At 40.2% G+C, this 23820-nt stretch overlaps 1 protein-coding gene across 7 annotated transcripts in view; it reads left to right on the forward strand.

Annotated features, from left to right (window-relative positions):
* Positions 1-23820, forward strand: part of PUM1 (pumilio RNA binding family member 1) — a 74871-nt gene that overhangs the window by 9077 nt on the left and 41974 nt on the right. For 5 of the 7 annotated variants that reach the window (XM_062593856.1, XM_062593859.1, XM_062593860.1 and 2 more), the window contains exons 3-5: positions 11293-11361; positions 20622-20730; positions 23412-23590. In XM_062593856.1, the coding sequence (XP_062449840.1) occupies positions 11293-11361; positions 20622-20730; positions 23412-23590 (357 nt within the window). The remainder of the gene's footprint in view (positions 1-11292; positions 11362-20621; positions 20731-23411; positions 23591-23820) is intronic. The other 2 variants (XM_062593858.1, XM_062593863.1) reach the window with 1 other exon arrangement.

Genomic DNA, 23820 nt, shown 5'->3' on the forward strand with positions numbered 1-23820 from the left:
AGTGAAAGCAACAGGGCTGGAATTGAATTATATAGTCGGTTTTGGCCTTTGATGATGAGACCAAACAACATATTAAAGGAGAACTTTTATATAAGTGGGCATAGAAGATAACTCTCCTGGTAGCTGCCCTTCTAAAACACTGCTGCTCAAACCACACTACTTGATGCTATGGGAATGTCTGGATTTGATTCTTCTGTTGGCAGGCACAATTACCAAAGTTTGCCTTAAAGCCACGTCAGGGTTCTCCAAAATGATCCTGGAAGCTAAGCAAGCAGAACCCTTCATGTTTTTCAAAAATGAAATCCTGTTTAAGAGACATGCAATGCTTTAGGAAAGATTTATGTGCCTGTCTGTGGCAGGTTTGTGGTGTGCGAGGACTACCGTGGTCCAAATAATCTGGTTATCTGTGCTAGAGCTGAAGACACAGGGAGCGTCCTTGAAGGTCGTGTTTCATGCAGCATAGTGTATGCTTCTGTTCTTGAAGAACGTTTTCTGATGTACGTTTCATTAAATCTGTTAAATTTTCATGGGTGCTTCTGTGTATTGCAGCATACTAGCTGATGCTTTCCTTACGTTAGCAGTGCAATGACTGTACTAACTTGATATCCAGATAATCAGGAATGTAATAACATGCCAGAATGAAATGTCTAGCTTGGCTAATTTGTTTTGTAAGGTTTTCTCTGCAGCAAACGGGAGAAGGGATATCTTGGAGGAGGGGATTCAGAACACTTAATTAATGTTTCTGGTTTACATTGCCCTTTGAAAATTTCTCTTGGGATAGAGGGAGCATGGGTAGATTGGTTCGATTTGTTGAAAGTTGAGCAGTGGAAAATAATTGTATAGAGAAATCCTGAAATCTTCTGGAAGTCAGCGTAAGAATTTGCTGACTCTCAATCTGTAGGTTTTGCTGTCCCTGACAGTCGATAGCTGGATACCTAACTCTAGTTCAGATTGCACAAGTAATCTGGTGTGCTAGCTTTGAGATTTCATGTGTTGCTGTATTTTTGTAGTCTTCTTTCTTTTGTGATGTTTATTCAGGAAGAGAAAAATTTTCATGTGATTGAATTTGAACATTTCAGTGCTTAAGTAATATTTTAAGTATCCCAGTTAATATATTGTGCTCGTACTTGTTTTTTGAATAGAATTTCAGAGCATAGCTTCCTTACGTATTTATCTTGGAGAAGACCGTGCTATTTAAAATTATTGCTTTCGAATTGGCATGCTATTTTTGACCTCTTTGGACCTTGTCTCTCAATGAGTGCGGATGGGGCTAACAATCTAAGGAAAAGGAGGAGTGTTTTTTTTAATTAAAAAGAAGAAACAAAAAGCAGCAGCATTTCTCAAAATTGGGTGCACCTACTTGTTTTCTTCCTTCCCTTCTCTCCAGCTTTGATTTCCCCTTATTGACTGTTCTGTGGTTTGCTGAGTATCTCTGAGATGGTGTGACGTATCTGTATTTCTATAGAACAGGTTATGACGCTCTTTTTGTAAATGGCCTTCTACTGAAGAGAAACTTTACTCCTGTTTTTAGCAGGAGCTGCCTGGCTGCTTTACGGAGCCTGTGCTGAAGCCGTGCAGACCCAGATTGTATGCTGGGGTGACACAGTGATGAGCACTCAACTAGTATTAAGCATTGGAACAGGTTGCCCAGAGAGGTTGTGGAGTCTTGTTCTCTGGAGATGCTCAAAACCTGCCTGGACACGATCCTGTCTTAACATGCTCTAGGTGACCCTGCAGGGGAGTTGGACTAGATGATCTCCACAGGTCCCTTCCAACCTCAACCATTCTGTGTTCTGTGATTAAAACCCAAATTAGTTCTTCACCCTGCTGCAAACGGTCCCCATGGCAAGGAGCCGCTTGCATCTGTTTCTGACAGAAGTCCTGAAATGAGGCATTGCTGCATTGCTTGTTTATACAATATTCTTGTGAATTTAAACCTTAGAAGGTTAATGTAGGGCTGGAAGGGAAGGGATGCCTCAGACCTTCCAGAGGGTGAGCAAGCCCTGCTGCCAGTTCTTCGTTGTAGAGTAGCCCTGACTGGTTGCGCAAAAGCGATGGGCCAAACGCGCAACTGTTAGGCAGAAGATGATTTTCAAAAGAGATTACCAGCTCTGGTGGGGCAAAGTTAAGGTTACTTTTTCTGTAATCCACTATTCTGGAGATTGGTGCCCCAACAGTATGTGCTTGAGACACCACAGGGTAACCTAATTCCACATTAATGAAGCGCTTTCCTCAGTGAATAAAATCTGAGGAAAAACATAATTAGCTAACTAAGCCAAGCCATTCTGAAAGGCTGCCTTTCTTGCATTTATTTCTGTACCCTGAATCATTAATCATCTTGGCTAAATGCCATGTAAAGCATTAGCCAATCTGCAATTTCAATAGCTTTTTGCTTTGGATGCTAATGGTAGTAGCAATTCTAACGATGAATCCTTTACTACAAAAATAGTAGTTAAACCACCTAATCCTGTCTAACACTTGTGACTTCACATTCTTTCTTTACTGACTATTGTTATAGGAGAGGACTAAAAATAGTGGTGTAATCAGTTGATGGAACAACGTATTTTAACCCTGAATGTAGTTGTCAGTGGCAAGTCTGTTGTTGATAGTGTGTGGGGTGCTTTTCTCATTGTCAGCTGGTAAATACATTTTTTTTCCCCAGATACTATCTATCTATACACACACACACACACACATATATATATATACATATGCATGTGTGCATGCACACAGAGTGGATGTCTTCTAAATAATGTGCTATGTGAGCTGTTCAGACAAGACAAACACAGTCAATCTCCCACAGCCTAGTAAGAGGCATTTGTTTCCATCTGAAATTTGTAAACCTTTGGTGGTAGTTAATTTAAAAGGCTTTAACAACTTGTAAGTATATAAATCATATGCCACAAAGTATTTAAGCTGTTCAGCCATTTCAGGCTTGCTCTCCTCTGCCCCCCTTGTAAAGAATGTGTTGTTCAGGCAGCAGTCTGACTGAATACCTTGATGTTTTTTGTCTTTACTGTCTCAATACTGTTGTTTTGGTACTAATGCTGACCTTTTTCTGAGAAATGTTTTACTGGAAAATAAAGATTTTTTTCCCCTCCCCGTTACAAATTGAGCAAGACCTGAAATGCATAAGCCTAATGGATAGAAACATTATAGCAAGACACTTGCACTCTGAAGGGATCGCTGTGAAAAAGCATCTGAGGTTTTTGAGGGTTTTTTTTTTTAAAAAAAGGAAAAATCACATTCTTGAGCTGTTCTGAGTGAGCATCTGTAATGTAACGCATGCAAAAGGTAAGCACTTGGAATCTCACATCTCTGTTTTCTCACAGAAACAAATAAATAAATGCTACTAATTTTAGGAGCTGAGTAATTTGAATATTTTATCTATTCCAGCAAGTGTAACTGTAACACTGTTTTCTACATTACTCCGTAGGAGTAGAAAAGCAGAATAAATGGTAAGTCTCAATGGAAGATGATGCTATTTCTGAAGCTTCAGAGTGTGTGCTTAAATGACTATAAGATTAAACAGAACTTCACCTCCATTTATGTGGTGCTGCCATTTGACTCTAGTGAGGCCACAGTTTCACTGGAGGTTGCAGCCCTGATGTCCACCTTTTGTCTTGAACCTTTGTAAGCTGTGTATGTGGGTTAACACATCAAGACTGTGCAAGAGCTTATGCTTGTTGGAGGGTTCCCTCCAGGCTCCCCAAGAGCATAGCCAGCTCGGCAGAGCGAAGAATGAACATTTCCCTTGGATTTGTGGTCCCAGAGCCCTGCTTTTGTTTCTGGGTGGAAGCCCTCAGAAGTTCATTGCAGTAGGATCTGTGGGATACAGTAGAGTTTACTTGCTTGGCCAGCAGGACTGAAGGCTACAGTTGACCATGTAGTTCAGTGTAGATCAAAGAAATTTTGAAAGCAGCTGTTTGTGTTCCAGTGTAACTGATGCTGTCTTAACTGAACCCATCCTACCTCAGTTTTTTTAGGTGATGGTGTTCTAGGGACTTTACCTCCTAGTCAGAAATACAGGGCAAGAGGGGTATTGGGAAAGTAAATGCTGTAATCTAAGGGAAGGGAATATAAAGAATAGATCCTGGTGGGAGAAGGTGGTGGGTAAAGAGAAAGAGAGCCTTTGAAATAGGTCCAGAGGGGTTACATGGGAAGCAGCTTTTGGGAGAGGGGAATGGAGAACTGGAAGTGTTGAGGCCTATGGAAGCAGTTAACTAGTTAACTAGTTCAAGTTAACTTTGGTTACTGTGTTTAACATAATTGCCTTAATAACAATAGTTTAAACACTCTTCAATCATTCTTCATAAGTGCAGATACTTGATCTGTTCAACGTAGTCCTGCATCAAGAAAACCCCATACAAAGCCTCAAGCTTCATGGCATGCTCATAGAGACAATTCTGTTTAATGATCACTCGGATAGTCTGGATATTTTTCAGGGAGAAAGCTTTTCTCTAACAGAATTAAATTTCTGTTTTTTTTTGTCTATAGTTGTTTAATTCTGCCTCACCTTCCTCTTATTAGGAAACATTACTTGCATGAGAAGGAAGAAAAAACTCTGTAGAGTTTGCTGTGACTCTCCATTGTGATTACGGGTGAAATTTAGACTGTTGATTTTGGTGCTTGTCTATCTAGATGAATCATAAGTTCTAGGTAAATGAGGTTTCCTTAGTATATAAGGCCAGCATACAATCCCCTGAGTTACCTGAGGATCATGAAATGAGATACAGTATTGCACTTTGAATTTATAAGTAAAGGTCATATTAAGATTCCATAGCAGCCATATTTGCTTAATATAAGCTGCAGTGTTAACACTGACTGTTATTGACATTAATATTTACTTAAAATTACAATTTGGGTACTTTGGTAGCAGTTACCAGATTTTGGGGAAAAAAAAAAAAAACTTGAATTATTCTGGGATACAAAATCTGGTATTAGGAGTACAAAAAGTAAATATACTGTTGCTTTCATGTTAATGTGGTATGTCCTTCAACCCCTTGTTTAGTAATCATAAAGGCAGTTCAGGGCCCCATATCCTGTTCATTTAAGTGGCTGTAGAAATGCTTTTGACAAGAGCCATTTAGCCCCGTGGGCTTTGTTTTTTTGCTAGGTTAAAATTTAACTACAGTTTTTAAGCACCAGCAGTGCAGTGTGTCCATATTGGTTGCTTTTTTGGGGGTGTGTTTTATATTGCCTCTCTCTCTCTTTTGTGAGCACCCTGGTATTCAGGTTACATTTTTGCAGGTTTACTTGCTGTGCCTTTCCTGAGTTTCTGCATTGCTGCTTTTAACACTGTGGACTTCGAACATGTTTTGGGTTCACTTGTGTGATTGGTAACGAGAGGTTTCATCCTGCTCTCTTGAACCTTCTGTAAGTTGTACCCTCTGTGCTCCCGCTATGTCACTTGCGATTTTTCTCGCAGTGAAGTTTGGGGTAATTGCCTGAATCGGCTTTGCTGTTCCATAAGATACATCTTCCAAAATTTTTAAATCCTAGCTAAGACATCTATGACAGAGTGTGTTTCCGAGAGCACTCAGAGACAGGAAAGAGTGATTGGCCTGTGTGGTGCCATAATTGAGCAGAGAAGGTCCTGTACCAAATGGCAGAGTGCAGGTGATCTTCAGCTGGGAATGCTGCTTTCTTGTTTTTTTACCGTAAGTGTATGTTTGTACAGCTGAGTTGTACTTCGGAGATGCTCAAGGACTATCTGTATACCTTTGGGTCTGGAGAAACGTTTGCTTCTGAGTTGCTGTCATTAAATTCTATGGTGAGGTGTTCTGATTTTAAACAAAATTAATGTCGTCCCCCCCCCCCCAAAAAAAAAAAAAAAAACCATGTGTGGTTGACCTGTGTAAGATGTCTACCTGACACAAAGTAGCTGCATGCTGCATAGGGGGTGGAAACTTCACAGACAATACAATTAATGTAGAAGGTTTATGAGCAGTTATTTTGCTGCGTAGGAGGGTGAGTTTTGAAAGCAGCCGTTGACCTACAGATAAATTGGCTGGTACCATTGAAATCTGCAGTAGGTAATAGTCGAAAGCATTCTGTGTTTTGTCTCGTCCCCTCTAAAGTAGGATGTGGCTATGTGCTCTACTGAAACTTGGAAAGGCCTGGATTCCTCTGCAGCATGGATGAGGCCAAGGGCTTTTATTCAGGAGGCTGAAAAGAAGATTGGGACATCTGACCTGAGGTAACACTGTAGCAAGTAGTATAGCTGTCTCTTGCTTTATCGTGTGTTTTTAAAGGAAAGGTGAAAATTGGTTAACAGGCCTTCTGAGAGACTGAGCTGGTGATCCTGCCTAACGTGCTCTAGCTGACCCTGCTTGAGCAGGGAGGTTGGACTAGAGGATCTTCAGAGGTGCCTTCCAACCTCAACCATTCTGTGACTTGAGCCTGTGCAAAGCAAAGCAACCCGGTGGCAGCTCTGTTTCAGTTTCTCAGCTTTGCTTGTCCTCAGTGTGCTGGGCAGATGGGTTTTGGGGTATGTGCTTTCATCGTGAAGGCAGGAAGCTGTGAGTCAGCGAAGAGGCTGTAAGCTGGAGTGTGTTATAGTGGCATATATTTGTATATTCTTACATGTGGAAATTACTCTTAAATGTAATGCTCATTAAGTTTGGTGAAATTTGCATAATTCTTGAGTGCATATATGGAGTAATATGAAGGTGAGGAATATTCTTGTGCAATGAAATTGCATTGTGATTCTTTTTCAGTAGCAGTGTTACTGATGGACAGAGCTCAGGGCCTTTATTTGGGGGAGTAGACTTCAAAGCGGAGCTTACTGGTTTTCCTGTTATCAAAAGGGAAGAATACTTTGTAGAAGAAGGCAGGGGGAGCTGTTCTTTGCAATGAGTAGGGATATGTGCTTTGCTTTGCCTTTAGTTCTGCAAAGGTGGAGTATCTCAAGAGGTTGAAATGGAGGTGCAGCTGGGGAGTGTTGCTGGCTCCAAGCAGAAGTCATTTTTTTTGTCGAATCACTTACCGAGTGATTCTGACTACAGCTGCCCTGTCTTCATATGATTCCTGATGTTTCTCAAGATCACTTCTTCCTCTGAGGAACCAGGTTATCATGTATTATCTGGATGTCAGGGCATCACTTCCTTGTGTAGCCAATTTATGTTGGCATTGTCTTCTGGATTTCTTTCAAAATTCTGGTTCAGTGGTGAACCGGATTTCATGGTAATTAAATCTTACCCACGTTAGTGCTCATTTGTGGAGAAGGTCTTTTCTTTTTCCTTTGTGGAGCTCCTTGTTTGCAGTGTTGACCATTGTGGCTCTGCTTCACAAATCTGTGTTTGTTTCAGGGCAATGAGAGTTAACAGGAATAGATTCCAGTCAAGTGGAAGACTATTGATATATTTGTGTAACTTCAACATTGGAATATTACCTGCCTTTTGGAATACTAAGGTGTGTAAAAAGATACGGCTTTGGTTTTAAATTCTGCTGTTCCTTCTTTGAAAGGAAAATGAAGGAACCCTGTGATATTTGTGCACATCATCATGTAAGAAAATGAGGGGAAGGGATATTGTTATTTAGTATTACAAAAAGAGGGAACTGTGAAGAAGCCCTTTTGAGTACAATCTTTGAAAAGGGAATGATAAACTAGTCTGTATTGCAAACAAATAGATAAAATGGTGAGCGGAGATTAAGGAGCTATATGACCAAGAGGAGAGGCCTCAGAATTGGTGATATATAGAGTCTGAGCATACAGTGCCCAGAAGTCAGGCACAAAGATTTGATTTCGAAAATACTTTTGTCTGTTTTTGCCAGGATTGATGAAAGGGAGATGAGTAGGAGTAGGACTTAGATATCTCTAATGAATTATGTGTTTTGTTACCTGACCTGTGATAGCAGGTAGAGCAGATGCATTATTTTTGCTTTTGACAGTGACTAAGGCAAAGTAAATTAGGGAAGGAGATGTAGGCAGCCCATTTCCACTGGGTATCATTTAACAAGGGAGGCTAGGATGGTTATTTGCAATCTAAAAGTGTTTGAAGAAATGCTTCTTTCAGGCCCTTAAGAGGAGAGGAAAATAAATGCTCAATTAGGTATACAACTGAACCAGGTATAAAGCAGCTGGAGTGCACTTAGCGGCTACGTTTATGCCCTTTACCACTCTTATCTAAGTCTCTGCGCCAGCTCTGTAGTAGTAAACTATCAGGGTATTATTTGGTTGAAGACAAATGTGCTTCTTGACTTTGCAAACGGATAAATGTTCAACACTGAAGGGAGCCACATACACTTACTGGACAGTAGCACTTAATGGAACCTGAATTGCTAAGTCGTCATGGTTTCTGGTGGAGCTTGCGCTGAAGGCTTTGGCAGTATTGGAGATAATGATTCTGTTAATAGTTACACCAGTTCTCCTTTCTCCACCAGGAACTCAGGCTGGTATGGGAGCGTGGTATGGGAGGATGTCAGTTAGCTGTTTGCACTGCTGCAATTGGTTTAAGTAAATGATAGCTTGTTTTTCTGCTCCAAATAAACATTTGAACAAGGTATTTGGGCAAATATGCTTGCATCTAATGTCAACAAATTAAAGTATACGTTTTCTAGCATTAAAAAAATTAATTACGTTCGTAGAGTAAGAGTGACCTTGAAAAGGACCTAAGTATCAAAAAAGAGGGTGGGTGGGATTGAGGAGAGGAGTGGAAGTCTTATTTAGAAATTGTCTACATGTTCTGAACTGTATTTTCACCAAGGAAGTTTGTGCAACTGAAGATGCAAGAGGGGTTCAGGTTGGCAGCGTATAACTGCTAGGGCTAGGATCTGACAAAAAAAAAGTCTTTTTAATAGTCTCATGATTTATGCTATAAATATAATGATTGGTTCTTTGTCACAGCTTTGTTTCAAGGCTCCCACAGCACAACATCCCTCTTTGGGAGTAGATCTGTTTGGGTCAAGTTGCGGGGAAAAGAGGAACTAAGTAGCCTCTGCTTCTCCACTACAACGTTGTATGTGCTGGATCAGTGCCATCGTGGCTGTCTCTGCGGGTTGCTGGGACATTGCTTTGGTAGTAATGGGAATGAACATCACCTGCTGAACCTCTTTGTTTAGCATTTCTGTAATTCAGACCTTTCATTTAAATACTAATTTGCCAATGTTCAGCTTGTGTGGCTTGGAACGGCTGGATGTCACAGTGCTTTCCACAAGCTCAGCTTAAAATGTTTCACAGAAGCTCTTGGTCTGGTTAACCTGTATCTCAGCTGGGGGAACTGGGACCCGTGGGCTATGTTAGCTGGCAGATCAGTGATGAAGTTGACAGCAGAGCAAAGTCTTTGTCCTGTGCTGTAGCTGCTGCAAAGTGCTCTTCTGGTTTCAGTGCGCGTCGTCTTCACCTCTGTGATATGGGCCACAGCAGAGGGTGCCTTATTTAAACTCTGATGCCCTGTGACTGAGCATTTGACCATTGAGGATTTGTATATTCCATAAATACATCATATTATTAAGTTATACAGTATATATCATTAATGCAGAACAGTAGAAGTGTTTAGGTTGGAGGGGACTTCTGGAGGTCATCTATAATGCTTTCTTTATATTCTTGGATGCAGTATATTGAATCTTAAAATAGAAATAAAACATTCGTAACAAAGCCTTGGCTCGGTCCTGCTGGAAATAATGGCAGGAATATCACAAGCTAGGGTGAGGCCTAAGGTCAGTGAACATGGTGAGGCTGCTCATAGCACCGGTCATTCGCAAGAGGGTGCACAAGCATCCAAACCGTTAGCGTCGTCGTTGCCTTTTTGTGATATAAAGCATCTAGAACATCTGCTGTGGTGACATGACTAAACATTGTGTTATTAATCTTCAGCATCCTAAAAACAGCTCGTGTGAGGGAATGCAGTGAATAGGACATGCAGATTACTCATAAATGTCATATAAACTGTTACTGCTGATCTAGAAGAGGCGGGTTTCAGATCTGGTGGATTGCTCAGGGTTTACTAAACGTGGAGTGGGAGCTGTAGCATTGCTTACGTGCCATCTTAAGTGTTTGTGGCTGTTGTCATAAGCACTGCTTAAACGTAGGTGTATTATCTGGGAGGGCAATAATTTAGGTTGAATCCTAGTGTGTGGTGGTACTTCTGTGCTTTGTCTTCAAGTCTGTAGGTTTCTTCTCTGCGCCTGGACATGTACTCAGTGCTTAGGGTCTGTAGGAAATTGCCTTGGTAAGATTTGGGAATGAAAATCAGGAAACCTGTTATTTTACGTTTTCAACGTGATTTCTTTAGCTAAAAGTTTTAAATCCCCCCCCTTTTTTTTAATTTGAATTGAATCCACTTTCATCAGCTCATGATCTAAAGCAGAAGCAGAAAATTACATAACTGCTCAAGTAAACGTATAGCTACAGAAATGACCTCGGTAACATGTTAATGGGAAGGTTGATTGTTCCATGGCAAAGAAGTGCATTCGTGTAAGTGCTTAACCAGTAATACTCCTCTTAGGGAAAATAAGTATGGATCCATTTTTGCAGCTGTAACATTACAGATTTCTAACTTGAAGTGGTTCACCAATGTTTTGATGGAATTTTGTCTTTCCTTCCCCTTCCCCTCTTACTTCATTAGCTTTCTCCATACATGACTTCACTCTGACGTGCTGTGTCCTCTCATCATCCCCAAAATCCACATACTGCACCCCTCAGCAAAGCTGGGCCTGTACCCCCAGTAGCTGTACTGTTTTGTACCCCCATGATACATTTTGTACCTTTGTTTTGCCAGCTCGAGAATAGTAGCTAAAATTGGCAACTGAATTTAAGACATTATTTGCTCTCTTTCTCTTTGTCCCTTGCCCCTGGCTTCAAATGACTTTTTTTTTCCTTTTCATTTAATTTGCTTTTTGTTCCCACCATTGTCTCTCTTCCAGTTTCTCTTTCATGTTGATGCAAGTTAAATATAAATCTGTCTGTTTTATACAAGAGTTATTTGACTTGGCCTGAAAGGAAATGGTCCTGAGTTACTTGCTTATGTATTGACTCCTTCATCACCTGAAATTAATACAGCTCGATGTGAAATATAAATCTTTGCAATAAACTTAGCAAAGGAGGTTGCATTAGACTGTGTATCTTAAATAATTTCTTATTTTACCTTTTTTGTGCATGTATAAAAATTAACACTGCATAAGTTTTAGCTTCTGGGAGTTTTAAAGGTAAGTCACCAATTGCCTTGTTATATACTGGAATTTAGAACATATTTCTCTGTCTGTATCAGAAAAAATTATGATAAACTGTGACTCTCTTAAAAAGAAATGCAAGCAACTGATCATGTATTTTTCTTACTCATTTATAAATAGGTGCGTTCTATGGATGAACTAAATCATGATTTTCAAGCACTTGCTCTGGAAGGAAGGGCTATGGGAGAGGTAAGTGAATGACCTATAGGGGAAAAAATGTATTTTAGAGGGAGGAAGGAAGAGATTTTTAGCTTGGTAGGAGTGATTCTGAACTCGAGAATGTTCTCTGTTATGACTGTGAGGCACGTGCGTGTGTGTGTGTTTGTGTATATGTTTTAACAAAGTACAAAACCTGTCGGGCTGGAATCAGTCTTAGTGGGAGGAACAGCTAAGTCCTCCACCTGTTCTATCATCAAATAGTAAAACAGTGGTTGTAAAAGAACAGTTAGAAATATGTCCTGTGATAAGCGTTACAATACTTGTAGCCTGTTTATTTTGGGATACGGTGACCCAAGACCCCGTAATACTGTGGACTTAGTTGTGTGCCGTTTTCTTCTGCCCCATTTTGACTCCTGGCCACCACTGGCTGTTGTCATAAAGCACAGAACTATGTTTAATGTTTGAATTAGCTCAGCACCCTCATCTAGAGTTGGAAAGGTGCTAAGTGTGTGTGGACAGGTCAAAGGACTCAGCGGAAGAAGTTGTCCAGTAGTGAGTTCTCCAGTACTTACTGTTTTTCTATAATATTGTAGTTATTTTAATCACTCAGTACAGTAAGCAAGCAGCAGATTTGGGCCAAGATGGGTCATCTTCCAGTGTGATGGTTTTCAAACTATGATGGTTTAAAAAGAAGTTATCTAGGTAACTTGATTATTTAGGGCATCTTGGAAGAATAGCAACTCAGTTTATGTGACTGCATTAGGTATCTGAAAGTTGGATGTAAATACTTTTTTCTCTTTTTTTTTTCCTTGCCTCATTTCCTTTTTGTTTAGCCAGGCCATTCAGAAGCTTGTGGGAGAATAGAGATGAGAAAAACTTGTGTTGTAGAAAGATATTAAAGTGCAGCAGGTCAGCCACTAGTTTGATGTATGTTGGTTGTTTTGGAGAGGTTTCCTTTCTGTGTTCCTGTCTGTCAAGTCCAGACCAGTTCATATTCTGCATCTTTAGTCCATCTTATCTTTGTTGTCGAGCTTATGAATCTTTTTTTTTTTTTTTTTTAATCCCTAGAAGAACACTTCAGAAATGATCAGTTTGGAGAAAACATAAAACCAGCATTATTATGTGAGGTGATCCGTATGTGGGTCTCCTATCAGGTGAAAACCTCATGGAATTCATTGAGCCTTACAGCATCCCTCTCTCCTTCCATCTTGGGAAGCCCGTAATACCAAGATGCAGTTTAACTTGACGGTGCCTGATAGGAAAATCTCAGTTTTGCTAGGTTACAGTAACATACATTGAGACAATTGACTTAAAAGAGTAGATGAAAATGATTTATGAAGGAGAAAACATGACATTAAAAATCAATCTAAAGCTTCTAACAGCCAGCTGATGTGTCTCCATGTGGTATGAAACATGTCAGAGGAATGATGGTGGTGTGAATGTTCTTTTAGGGTGTGTGTGTGTGTGTATGTATACATATAAATATTTATTTTTTAGACATATCACTTGGATAAGATGTTTGTTTTCAGACATGACGTATACAGCCTCCCTAAGACTATTAAGAGTAAGTATAGCGCTTGTTTTGTACTTAATAAGGCATTAGATTGTGTTAATTTAAATGCCTGAAGGCATTCCTGAATACATCGATATTTACCCACTCTTCGCTTACATAGTGGAGTTTTTTTGGGAGGGAAGTACTGTTTTCTGCTTTTGAGGATGTGAGGTTTACTTTGCTGAAATTTCCAAATGATGACTCTCTTATTTACTTATATTAATCTTGCAACCGGGATGTAGGAATTTTGGAGATTTTTTCCTTTTGTCATTATGCTTGTCCACGTACTGGAGTAAGCATGTTTCTCTAGGACAGATGACACTCCATCCTTTCCTTTGTCTAAGCTAAGACAATATTTATTGTTTCTCTCGTTTTTTTTTTTTTTCTTTTCTTTTTCCCCTCAGTCCCCATGGAACTTCCTTTCATTATCCGCTGTGTTTCTGTACTAGATAGCTCTGCATTTCCTAAGATATTTCAATATCCTTGGTAGAACATGCATCTGGCCAGCCAAGTAAAAGAGCTATGTAAACTGAGATCAATGCAGGATATAAGTATTGGCTTTCAAGACAATATGCGTTTTTTAACTAAAGACTCTGGTGCTGTGCAGCATGCCTCATCTCTTTGTTGTTCAGACATTATTGTAGTAAGGCACTGATGTGTTTTAGGTTTTTTTTGTGTTGAATATGAAGGAGGATGCATTGAAAAAGTTGTTAAGAATACTGAAAAGAATTTTAAGTCTGACGTGAGTGAGGAGAAGAGGAAATGTGGTTTGAATTTCTTGCTTTTTTTTAAAAAAAACTCCTGAGCCTTACCTGTAGGAAGCGTTAATAATCTCAAACATCGAGCTGATGTGAAAAACCCTGGAGGAGAAAGAGGAGGAAAAGTGTGTTTTGCTTTTTACGTTTGGGAAAGCAAAGCATTTAGGGTATCTTTTTATCTTGCTTTCTTTTTGGAAGACTTTTTTTTCTCAGTGAGCAGCATTGCCATCCTAATTGTGGCAGCGTAAGGAGTTTGTGCAGCTGAAGAAATCAGAGCTTGCTTTTAAAGGGGGGTTGTCAAACAATTTAATGTCTTATCTGAATTTTGGCAGCAGGATAATAACTTTTGATTTGTGATGAACGGATAGCCTAATCTGAGGAAATTAAGAATAGTTTCAAAACCCACAGCTTTCATCTGCGTTGTAGTCCTTTCAGTCTTCAAAACTCCATCCTTCCCCCACTGTAGCCGACCTTGTGCCTTCCTAAATTTCTCTGTGAATCCAAGTGTAATAATTTTGTAAACATGAGACAGAAAAGGAAAGCAGCAGAGTAGCTTTTTGCCCTGTTTTAAAATGGAAAAGACTTGGGACATTCATAGTGGACATAGTCATTAGCGCTGAAGGTTGTCTTCCAAAAGGCACATGTTCTTCCCCCTTTTCAGCACTTTGTCCAGTTTATTTTAGTTAAGGAGGAAGATATGGGGATAAATAAAGGAAACATTGTGAAGCCTTACTAAAAACTGCTTAAGTGTAATGAAATCTTCAATACTTGTATGTGAAACTTCCCTTCTCACCAGATGTTGAACTGGAAAGTCATGAAGGAAGATGATGAGTAGCAGTTGGGAAAGGAACTAGAAGAACTGCGGAGAATGGGTGTAGATCAGAATATGCGTCCATGCTTCTTGTGGTCTGAGGCCTTTGATCACATAAGTGATACTTACCTGAGACTTAATGTGAGCTGTGTAAGTTATTTTTCATCTTAGTTCTTGAAGACAGTGGAGGTAGATATCTGCTTTTCTTCACTTAAATCCCTCTTATCTGGAGCTTTGCAATATGAAGTGTTCTTGCAGCATCTTTTTGGTCTACTGGACGGTGCATAGATACCATAAGGTGTTATTTGTCTTTGTCATCAGTGTCCTACAGGCATTTTGAACTACTGCAACGTTCTTGATGTGGTAGTAGGTCATGCTGAGAGATAAGCCTGTATCTAGAATAAAAGAGCAGCTGGGTGAGTCACTAGCTGCAGCTTAATCCAGGGAGGGTTGCGGGGGGAGCATGGGAGCAGAAAAACATTAGGCAACTGATGGGTTCTTAACTTAAAAACTGGGGGAGTTCGACTGAAAACTTTGAAGTATGAATATCTGGGATAACAGTGACTCCTCCTACTCTTGAAAAGACAAGCTAGTAATATTTTCTGTTTTCATCTGACAGGCATTTAATTATTGTGCTCTGCGCTGCCGTCTGCCAGGTTCTAGTGCATCTCCTCACTTGGGGTCGCGGTTCGTTGTAGCAGATCTCTTAAACAGCAGTGGCCAAAGTGAGATGTGTCCCTGCTTATGTGTCTCCCTGATGCAGTTGATTGGGTCCTAGATAAAATCCTGCTTCTCCAGCAGCCAGTGCGTATTTGTTTGTTGATTTTTTCCTTAAGCGGATTAGTTGTCAAAGGGTGCCTAGACATTCTTTTATTTGATTCAAAAACAAATCCAGACCCCGAAAGCATGACTTCGCTTTCCACTAAAGATGACTTTAGTGCTCTCTCACAAAGTAATGATTCACTGGCAGCTGGGGAGTATTGAAAGATCTGGATGATGGCCCTGTCTAGTTTCTTTTTTTTTTCTTTTTTTTCTTTTTTTCTTTTTTTTTTTTTTTTTTTAAGTATCTAATGCCAGCAGCCATGAACACTGGAGCGTTGAGGTCGTGTTTGTAAAGGACGATGGTCACCCGTGGCTGGGGACAAGCGACTGAGCAAGATCACAACGAGAAATGCTTAGGCCAGCGCTGGCTTCTAGGGAAAGGCAGCTTAAGGCTATAGGTTCAATGAAATGCACTTACATTATGCACCATATAATGGCTTGCCATCTTGCTAAGGTGGAGCTCTTTCACCTTCCCCGCTCTGTTCCCCATTGTGCCGTCTTGCCCTTTTCTCAGCGTTAGCTCTTGTGTTTATCAGACCCTGCCGGGCGCCAGCCTAACTCTGCGATCCAGCAGAAAGCTGCTGGCTTTTGGGATGGGATGGCAATACCCTTCCTTTTGGCTTTTACGTTGGCAGAGCTGCCTGGGGAGTCCCAGCTCGAATTGCCCGCTGTGTGCCGCGTCCTGCTATCTTGTTTGCCTTTTGGATGGCAGTGTTTTATAGAGGAGATAACATCTTACTGTTTGCAAACCTACGATGCTTGCTCGAATATAGCATAAGGAAGCAGAGCCTGCATTCACACATATGTTGCCACAGCTAAACCCGGTTCTCCCACGGCTATGTTGTGGCACAGATGGCTTCTTTTGTCTTAATATTTGCCTTGTCTAAAGGCGATTGGTTTACTTAATTTGTCTAATTCGTAATCCCATCTCGGTGGGATCTATGTGCGCTGGCTCTTGTTGATTGTAGAATTGCTGTTGTGGATGTGCAAGGTGCCCCTCACCCCGCTAAATTGAATATTGGCCTAACTCAGTTAAGTCCTCTGTAAGAGGGCTTAGAGGGATTATTTTCATACTAGATAGGGTCAATTTTTAATAAAGACAAGGAACAATTAAACTAGTTTTGTAACCTACCACATTTTTCTTTCTTAATTTCCAACCTGAAGAACTGGGGGAGTTTTTGCTTAAAATAAGTGTATAGGTGGGGGTTTTTTGTTTTCATTTTATTTTTCTATCCCCCCTTCCCCTCCATTGCAATGAAAACCCTTACTGGGGAAAAATTCTTTATCTTGGAGGCATCTTCATAACTCTAGTACAAGACGTTTACTGCTTCCTTTGCTAATCCTCTAACTTTGGAGCAGTACTGGTTGGACAGTACAAGGATCTCCATTGCCTAATATTGTCTTCCCCCCCCCGCTTCCTTGTAAATACAAACAGAATCAGTATGGAAGTTAAATGTCATTATTCTGATATCCCATGTTTTTATTTATTTATTTATTTTCCCCTAACAGTACAAAGCTTACAGTGTGAAATCTTAATTTTTATCTTCAGGGGAAAAAAAAATACAGCGGGAAAGTTGAAGTTGTTTGTTTGGTAGAAGTGTCTGCTTGTGGGAGAGGGAGAGAGAGTTCCCCCCCCCACCCAATCCTGTCTGTAAATTCACTGCAAATTTATAGGAAGGTGCCAGGTATAGTTCCTCAGGATCAAGTGGCTAAGTGAGGCGAGTGCTTGCATTTTGACCTTGGAGAAAAAAAAAAAAAAAGGTTGGCAGTTGATGAAACAATAAAAGAATAACTGATCTCAGGTCATCCTCCATGCACTCACTGCTTTTTGTGGAAGTCTACTTGTATTTTCAGGAAAACGTCAGTAGCTATTTGAAAAAGCAAACAAAATCCGTGTAAAAGCTTGCTCTGTTGGTTCCACTTTATAACACAGCTCCTTGCTATAGTTCATGAGCAGATCTTCATAAGAAGCGTTAGTTTTGCTTATTTTTCGAGTAAGTGTTTATGCCAGTTTGTAACATGGAGCTGCTAGAGGTTGCTCTTTCTAAAGAGGGACTTCAAAGAGGCACCATGCCCTGATCCTGGGCTATAGGAAGTGGGAATATTCGCCTTCACCTGGTGTTGCCACTGAAGGCCAGGAATTGGTAAGCCATAGCTGTGCTAAAAATGCAAAGTTCTGCCGGAGCTACTGGATTGGAAATCTGTTGTAAGCTTTAAAAGGTTAGAAATGAAGAAAAAAAACTCATTTTGCTGTCGTTGTTTATGTTGCCTGAGAAACTAGATATTTTAAAGCACTAAAGTCAAGAAAGAAGACTGAACTTAGTTACTTACAGCAGACTTTTTTAGGAAGAATAACTATAGCCTTCAGTTGTTTGGTCCAGATTTTAGGATTGCTTTAAAAATGTTGAGAGTGTATATTGCTTTGAACACCCTTGCCAGACAGTTGCTGGGCTCCCCACTCACATCTTTCTGTTCTGGTCCATGGATACAAATGTAGGTTTCCTCTTACATTTTACGCAATTTCTTGACCAAGTTTAAAATTGCATTTTACATTAAAGAAGAAATAATATTCTTGATAGCTGTAGAGCCCAGTATTGCTTTCGTGTGTACATGGGGAAAACTTACTAACATTTTGGAAACTCGAGAGGTTATGGAAGGAGTTCAGTTTTCTTGTAAACTAAGGAATGATTTCTCATTGCATAGAAAATATTCTGCAGTGTTTTCCCTGCCTCCTTTCTGCAAGCCCAGGGTCTTTCTCATCTTCTATTTCTGAGATGTGACTGTGTAACAGATTGCATCCTTTCACACTTCTAGGTATTGCCGTAGGAAATGAGAACTGGTTAGCTGCAGCTAAAGTTCAAGTCAACTGGTTCCTATCGCTTTCCTCTTAAAAAAATTTCCCTGACACCGAATGAGGAAGACAGTAGTTATGTCTGGTGGGATGGGGGCAGCAGGAGTGAAAAGACATTTATGAAATATGGTCATGGCAGAAGCTGAAAAAAAACTTTAAACACACCTGATGTGTGTTAGTCTTTTTTAATACATATGCATGGACTTGGCTCCTTCAGTCCCTCAATACCAACCTGCGGTGCCAACAGAGGAATAGGTTAATCTGTGCGAGTTTCACCGCTTTAGTCGTTTGACTATTAAGAAAACCATGGGTAATCTTTCACTGGGTTTCCAATGCAATAACTAATCCTAAAGTCACCTGCAAGTCTGTTTTTTTTCTTTTTTTCTTTTTTCTTTTTTTTTTTTTTAATAATGAAGTGTGAGTGATTTGCTGATGCCTTGCAGTGATCCTTCTGCTTGCTGCAAACGGGTAGAAAGAGAAAACTTTGTTTTCCAGTGTGGGCTGGGAGTTAAAACAGCAGTACCTCTTACTACTCTTGGGTCATATGAGAACGTTAATTCGGCCTCTGTAAATTGGAATTGCTTCTTTTTTACCCTCATATACAGGTGCATATGTAAATGCTTCACTTCCAGCAAAATGTTCCCGTGATGGGTCTCGCTCAAGGTGAGCAGTAAGCAGAAGCAGTGCTGGCTGAGGAACTGGGAGCAGGTCTCTGCTGCCTTAAAATTTTCACATTTGTGCATTAGATAGCTTGAGGTGCGACTGAGAGCAACGTGAGCAGCAGTGCTTCTGCGCTGAGTCTTGTTCATTATTTTATTTGTTTGCTCTCCGTCTTGTATCTGTGCAAGCTTTTTCCAAAGGGATCACATGAGGCTTTATTTTCTTCCCCCTTTTCCTTTCATCAGCTCCTCTGTTTAAGTCCTGAATTGATCTTATTCTCAATTAATTTGACTGCAGAAAGCAAGGTAGCTTTTAAACATTAGGCAACAGCATCATTGTCTGGTTGTTAGTTAAATAACCGAACATAATTGCTGTCTACTCTGTAGTAGTTCTGCAGAATTTAGCAGGAATTTTGCTTTTCCTGTGCTAGGTCAAGTTGGTGTCGTTTTCATTGTAGTATCTGATTTCTGTGTAACCAGTTGCCCCTGGTTATCCAAACCTGTGAACCTAGGATTTATCCTCAGAGATACAGACCTGCTTTACAGTGAGTTTCTGAATAAACAGATTTTCCTCAAGTGAAAAAACAAATAGCAAGTGCCACTTTTGGGGTTGTCTTTCCTCAGACCATAATACAGTGAAAGCTATGAGCTCTTTTAAAACGTTTGCTTTCTCTTCACCCAGCTGTTTTAAGTGTTTACCTTGTTACACTCTAGCCTTAAATTTACACATCTACTGATAGGTTATACAATTACCAATGTGTATAATATTTTGGAGGCATTGACTAATCTGATGATTCTTGTGCTATGGTAATTCCAAACAGACTTATGTGAGTGCTTGTTAATCTTCCAGTTCCTTTAGTTTTATTCCAAATTCATCCATCAAGGCTCATTTTTCTTTTGCTGCCTGCAACAAATGCCCTGAATTATGCTGCATCTCCTTCAGCCTGAAGACTTAATTTGGAGACTGTATGCTTCACATGTAAGGCACTTAAATGGGGCTCGAAATTCCCCTTGATGTGCGTATAGATGCCACGTGGCAGGTTATTTCCTGTGCACGAATGGTATTTTCAAAATGCATCTGCTAAATCGGTGCATCGTTCTTGCCATCTTCTGAACTTCGGTGCGGTGCAGTCTTCCTTGAATTCCTGCAAGCCAACGATGGCTTTCGATCTCCTTCGCAGTAAGTGCGTAACCTTTTTCTCCTCGTCTGGGCGGAACAATACATGCGTGGCAGGTGCAGTGGCCCAGAACTGCTCGCTCTTGTTAGTGTTTACAAATAACCTTCAGAGCCTCGAGAGCACTCAGCAGTCATTAAATAAGCGAGAAGTAAGAGCTCTTGGCACCTCTCGAGGTCTCCTGTCCCTGCTGGGATCCGAGCTTCAGGACTTGTACGCAAGGATTTCTCTTGGAATTGCTGGACCGTTTATGGGTGTCTTCCCAACCCAGGTGCAAGTCTGCATCATTGTGATACTTATGATTACATTACATTATGATACAGATACAGAACAGTGTTTCTGCTGAATACTTTTCTTGCAAGCAGCTCTTGTGTTTGGAGGCTGGAGAACGTGGAGTGTATGCACGTGCGTGCGTGTGCCCGTAAAGTGAGATTGTAAGAGGATTGCTGAGATTGAATTATTGTCGCAGTTGCTTTATGGCTGTCGTCCTAAGAGTATATAAGTATTTTGATTAAAAGCATGTATCAGTTTGTGTTTAATGATTGCTTCATGTACGGAAGGGAGATGCTTATGGTTTATGTTTGCATTTTATACTTATTTTAATCATGCTTTGTTTTTTTGTGTGTGTTTTGTCTTTTTTGTTCTTTTTTTTTTAATTGCAGCAGCTGTTGCCGGGTAAAAAGTTTTGGGAATCTGACGATTCCAGCAAAGATGGACCAAAAGGGATATTTCTGGGAGATCAGTGGAGAGACAGTGCTTGGGGAACATCAGGTAGCTCAATTATTTCTTTAATTTAGGTGGAATTGAATATAGAAATATGTAACTCATCTACTCAAAAATGCTGGCCAGTTTTTATGACATGGCTTTTAAAAGTTTTTAAAACCATCTGTTTCACATAGTAGAAAACTTTAAAAGCCCACTTTGCTCTGTCATAGTGTTAAGATATCTGTAATTATGGAAAGATTCTGGTGTGAACTTGTCATACCCTTAGGTTTATCTGCTTAAAATTTTTAGATTGCCGTTAAAATTTAAATTTAACTCGTTGTTAGAGAACAAGATTAGTGAAAAAAGCAATTTTTGTGAATGTTTAACCAAAGCCCAACAACATCCAGTTAAAAAAAAAAAAAAGACTTGAATGCCATGACGTTTCAGATTAGTGGTACTGAAGTTGTCTGCCAATAATTTAGTTCTTGGATCAGAAAACTTCCCTTATTTTCAACTTAAAGGGAGACTATTTGGATTTGTTTTAGTTAAATAGCAAAAAATCATGTGCATGTGCTGCGTGTGAAATGCTAACCCTTTACTCTTGATTTCCTCTGTTCTTTATATGCACTGAATATACTCCCTAGATACTGCTGAGTATCTTGTGCAGTTTCCAAACAACTACACAGAACTGTAGCTCCAGGGAAGATGTGATTTAGAGCAACTTTGCTGTTTTTCTGTAGAAAAAAATTGTTTCCTTGGGGATGAAAGTATTTGGGGCAGAAAGACTGGATTCTAGAGAAAATTATGTGACAAGAACACTTTTTTACTCTTGTTTAAGTTTCAAAATGGCTATTTTTGTTGCTTTTTTTTCTTTTTTTTGTCTTTTTTTGGAAAATGAGATATAGCTGCTCCAGATCTGATTAGCGGAATCTTGGCTGTGATCTGCAAACTCTGAAGACTTGGTACTGGGGACGTTTAGGGAGTTACTGCCTCTGGCTGTCCGACTTGCCTGCCCACAGTGGATCTCCGTAGCAGCACGTGCATCCAGTCCTCAACCACAACAGTTCATGCCTGATTGCATTAATATAAACTGAAGTTGAGGGTGGATTACAGGGCTGCGCTGGACTCCGAGCAGCAATAGTTGAATGAGACTTTCTCCTTTGCTGCCTCTATTGTCGGGCTAGTTATATCCACTAGACAAGCAGGGTAGACGTCTGGAGGAGGTAACCTCCTACACCTGCTGATCACAAATGTCCATGAGTCAAAGTCCTCAGTCTCATCTCTTCCTTTGTTTATTTTCAATTAATCCAATGCATCTTGCAGCCTTTATTCCTGGGCCATGCCCTGCACATCTGTCATGAGTCAGGGAAGTAATAGTTTCCCCTTATTGCTCATCTAAAAGGAAGAGGACAGTCATGGTCTGAGCAGTTGCTCAAGGTCACTTCCACAGAGAAGAGGAACTTGGAGGAGGTGGGGTGTAGAGGTGTCCTTGGCCAGAAGACTATTTTGTTCCATGAGCAGCAGAACTAATGAAGCTTGGTTTTCTGTAAGATACCTTTCATTCCATCCATTTTCCCACTTGTCCGTGTCCACCAAAGTATGCACTACAGTCCTCTCACATAGCTCTATTTCTTCATTGCTATAGTTGAAGCTGTAGCTTGGAAATATTTAAAGCCAGTGCTGCTAAAAGAAGCAGTCCTGTCTCATGCAAGTCACTCATTTCTTCCTCTGCTCATGGTACAAGTGGTTATGCAGCAGTGCAATGAAACCTACTGGGGGATTGATTTGGCTTAAAATAAGCTTTTTTTCTGGGAGAAATCTAATCAAGGAGAGTTTCCTCAATCCACTTCGCTTTGTGGCCACACAGATGTTTGTCCTGGCTTGAGGGAGAAGGCAGGAAAATGTTGACTAGGAGCAACAACAGAATGGAACTAATGCTCTTGATAGCTTATGCCTGCTTTAAAATATTTGGAAACTACAGGATCAATACCATTCCATGTCCCCTCCTCTATCCCCTGGCAAATACTGTATCTTCTGCCTATTATTTTTGCATTGCTGATGATTGCTAGTTTGAATGGGCAGAGACTGAGTGCTTCTTCCCTTTCCTAAGTGAGGATGGAAGGTCACCTTCTCCCCCATGGCCAGCAATTTTTGCAGAGCTTGTAAGGACTCGGAGGGACACAGTCTTGGTCAGTTTGGGTTGAATTTGCAAACAAATTCATGCTTTAGAGGGAATAAAGGTATAGAGCTGGTGCAAGGGGTGAAGAAGACAGAATGAAGTTCTCAGACTTCTTTTTCTTGAGGAAATAGCTGCAAAGAGAAACCATAATTGTGAAATATGAATGTGCTAATTTGTATGACCAAGGAAACAAGTATAAAATGATGTAACCTTACAGTGATGTTCTAAATGACAGTTGCAGTTGAAATTGAGACTACCTGTTTTCCACTATACTAAAAGCAAAGTTCTAGTTTTTCCTTTTAATAAAGCTCTTCTATTAACTGCAGCATTTATTTAGAGACTTAAATTGCTGAAATCTAATTTTTATATTTTTCGGTGTTTGAATGTAGTTATCACTAAGTTCTAGTATTTCACAAGTGGGAAGGTCAGCCGCCTTCTAATGGACATCATCAGTCCAAAAGCTGGAACTCATTAGTACAATTAAAACAATAAAGAGTATGTATTTAATGACTTGCCTCCTTTTAATAGTTGAATCTACTTAAAAGAATTAAACATGTTTTTGTTCCAGATCACTCTGTTTCCCAGCCTATTATGGTTCAGAGAAGACCTGGTCAGGGCTTTCATGTGAATAGTGAAGTCAACTCGGTGCTTTCACCACGGTCAGAGAGTGGAGGACTTGGAGTTAGCATGGTGGAGTATGTGTTGAGCTCATCTCCTGGAGATTCCTGCCTAAGGAAAGGAGGATTTGTAAGTGTGCCTAATTGTGAAATTTGAGTTCCCATTATGTTGTTTTCTCCATTTACTGCTTGTTTGTTGTTATTGTTGTTGTTTTGTTTGTTCTAATCCCTTCCTAAAGACAGATATTTCCTGTTCATCTCATTTGCTCTTGATTTAGTTCTCTTTGCTTAAGCGGGTAGGCTAGCGAGTATAACAATTGTTCTTGAGCAGAGAATGCAGTATGGGTGGTGGGTAGCGAT

Source organism: Rhea pennata, chromosome 23 (genome assembly GCF_028389875.1).
Source record: "Rhea pennata isolate bPtePen1 chromosome 23, bPtePen1.pri, whole genome shotgun sequence".
In the NCBI taxonomy this organism is placed as follows: domain Eukaryota; kingdom Metazoa; phylum Chordata; class Aves; order Rheiformes; family Rheidae; genus Rhea; species Rhea pennata.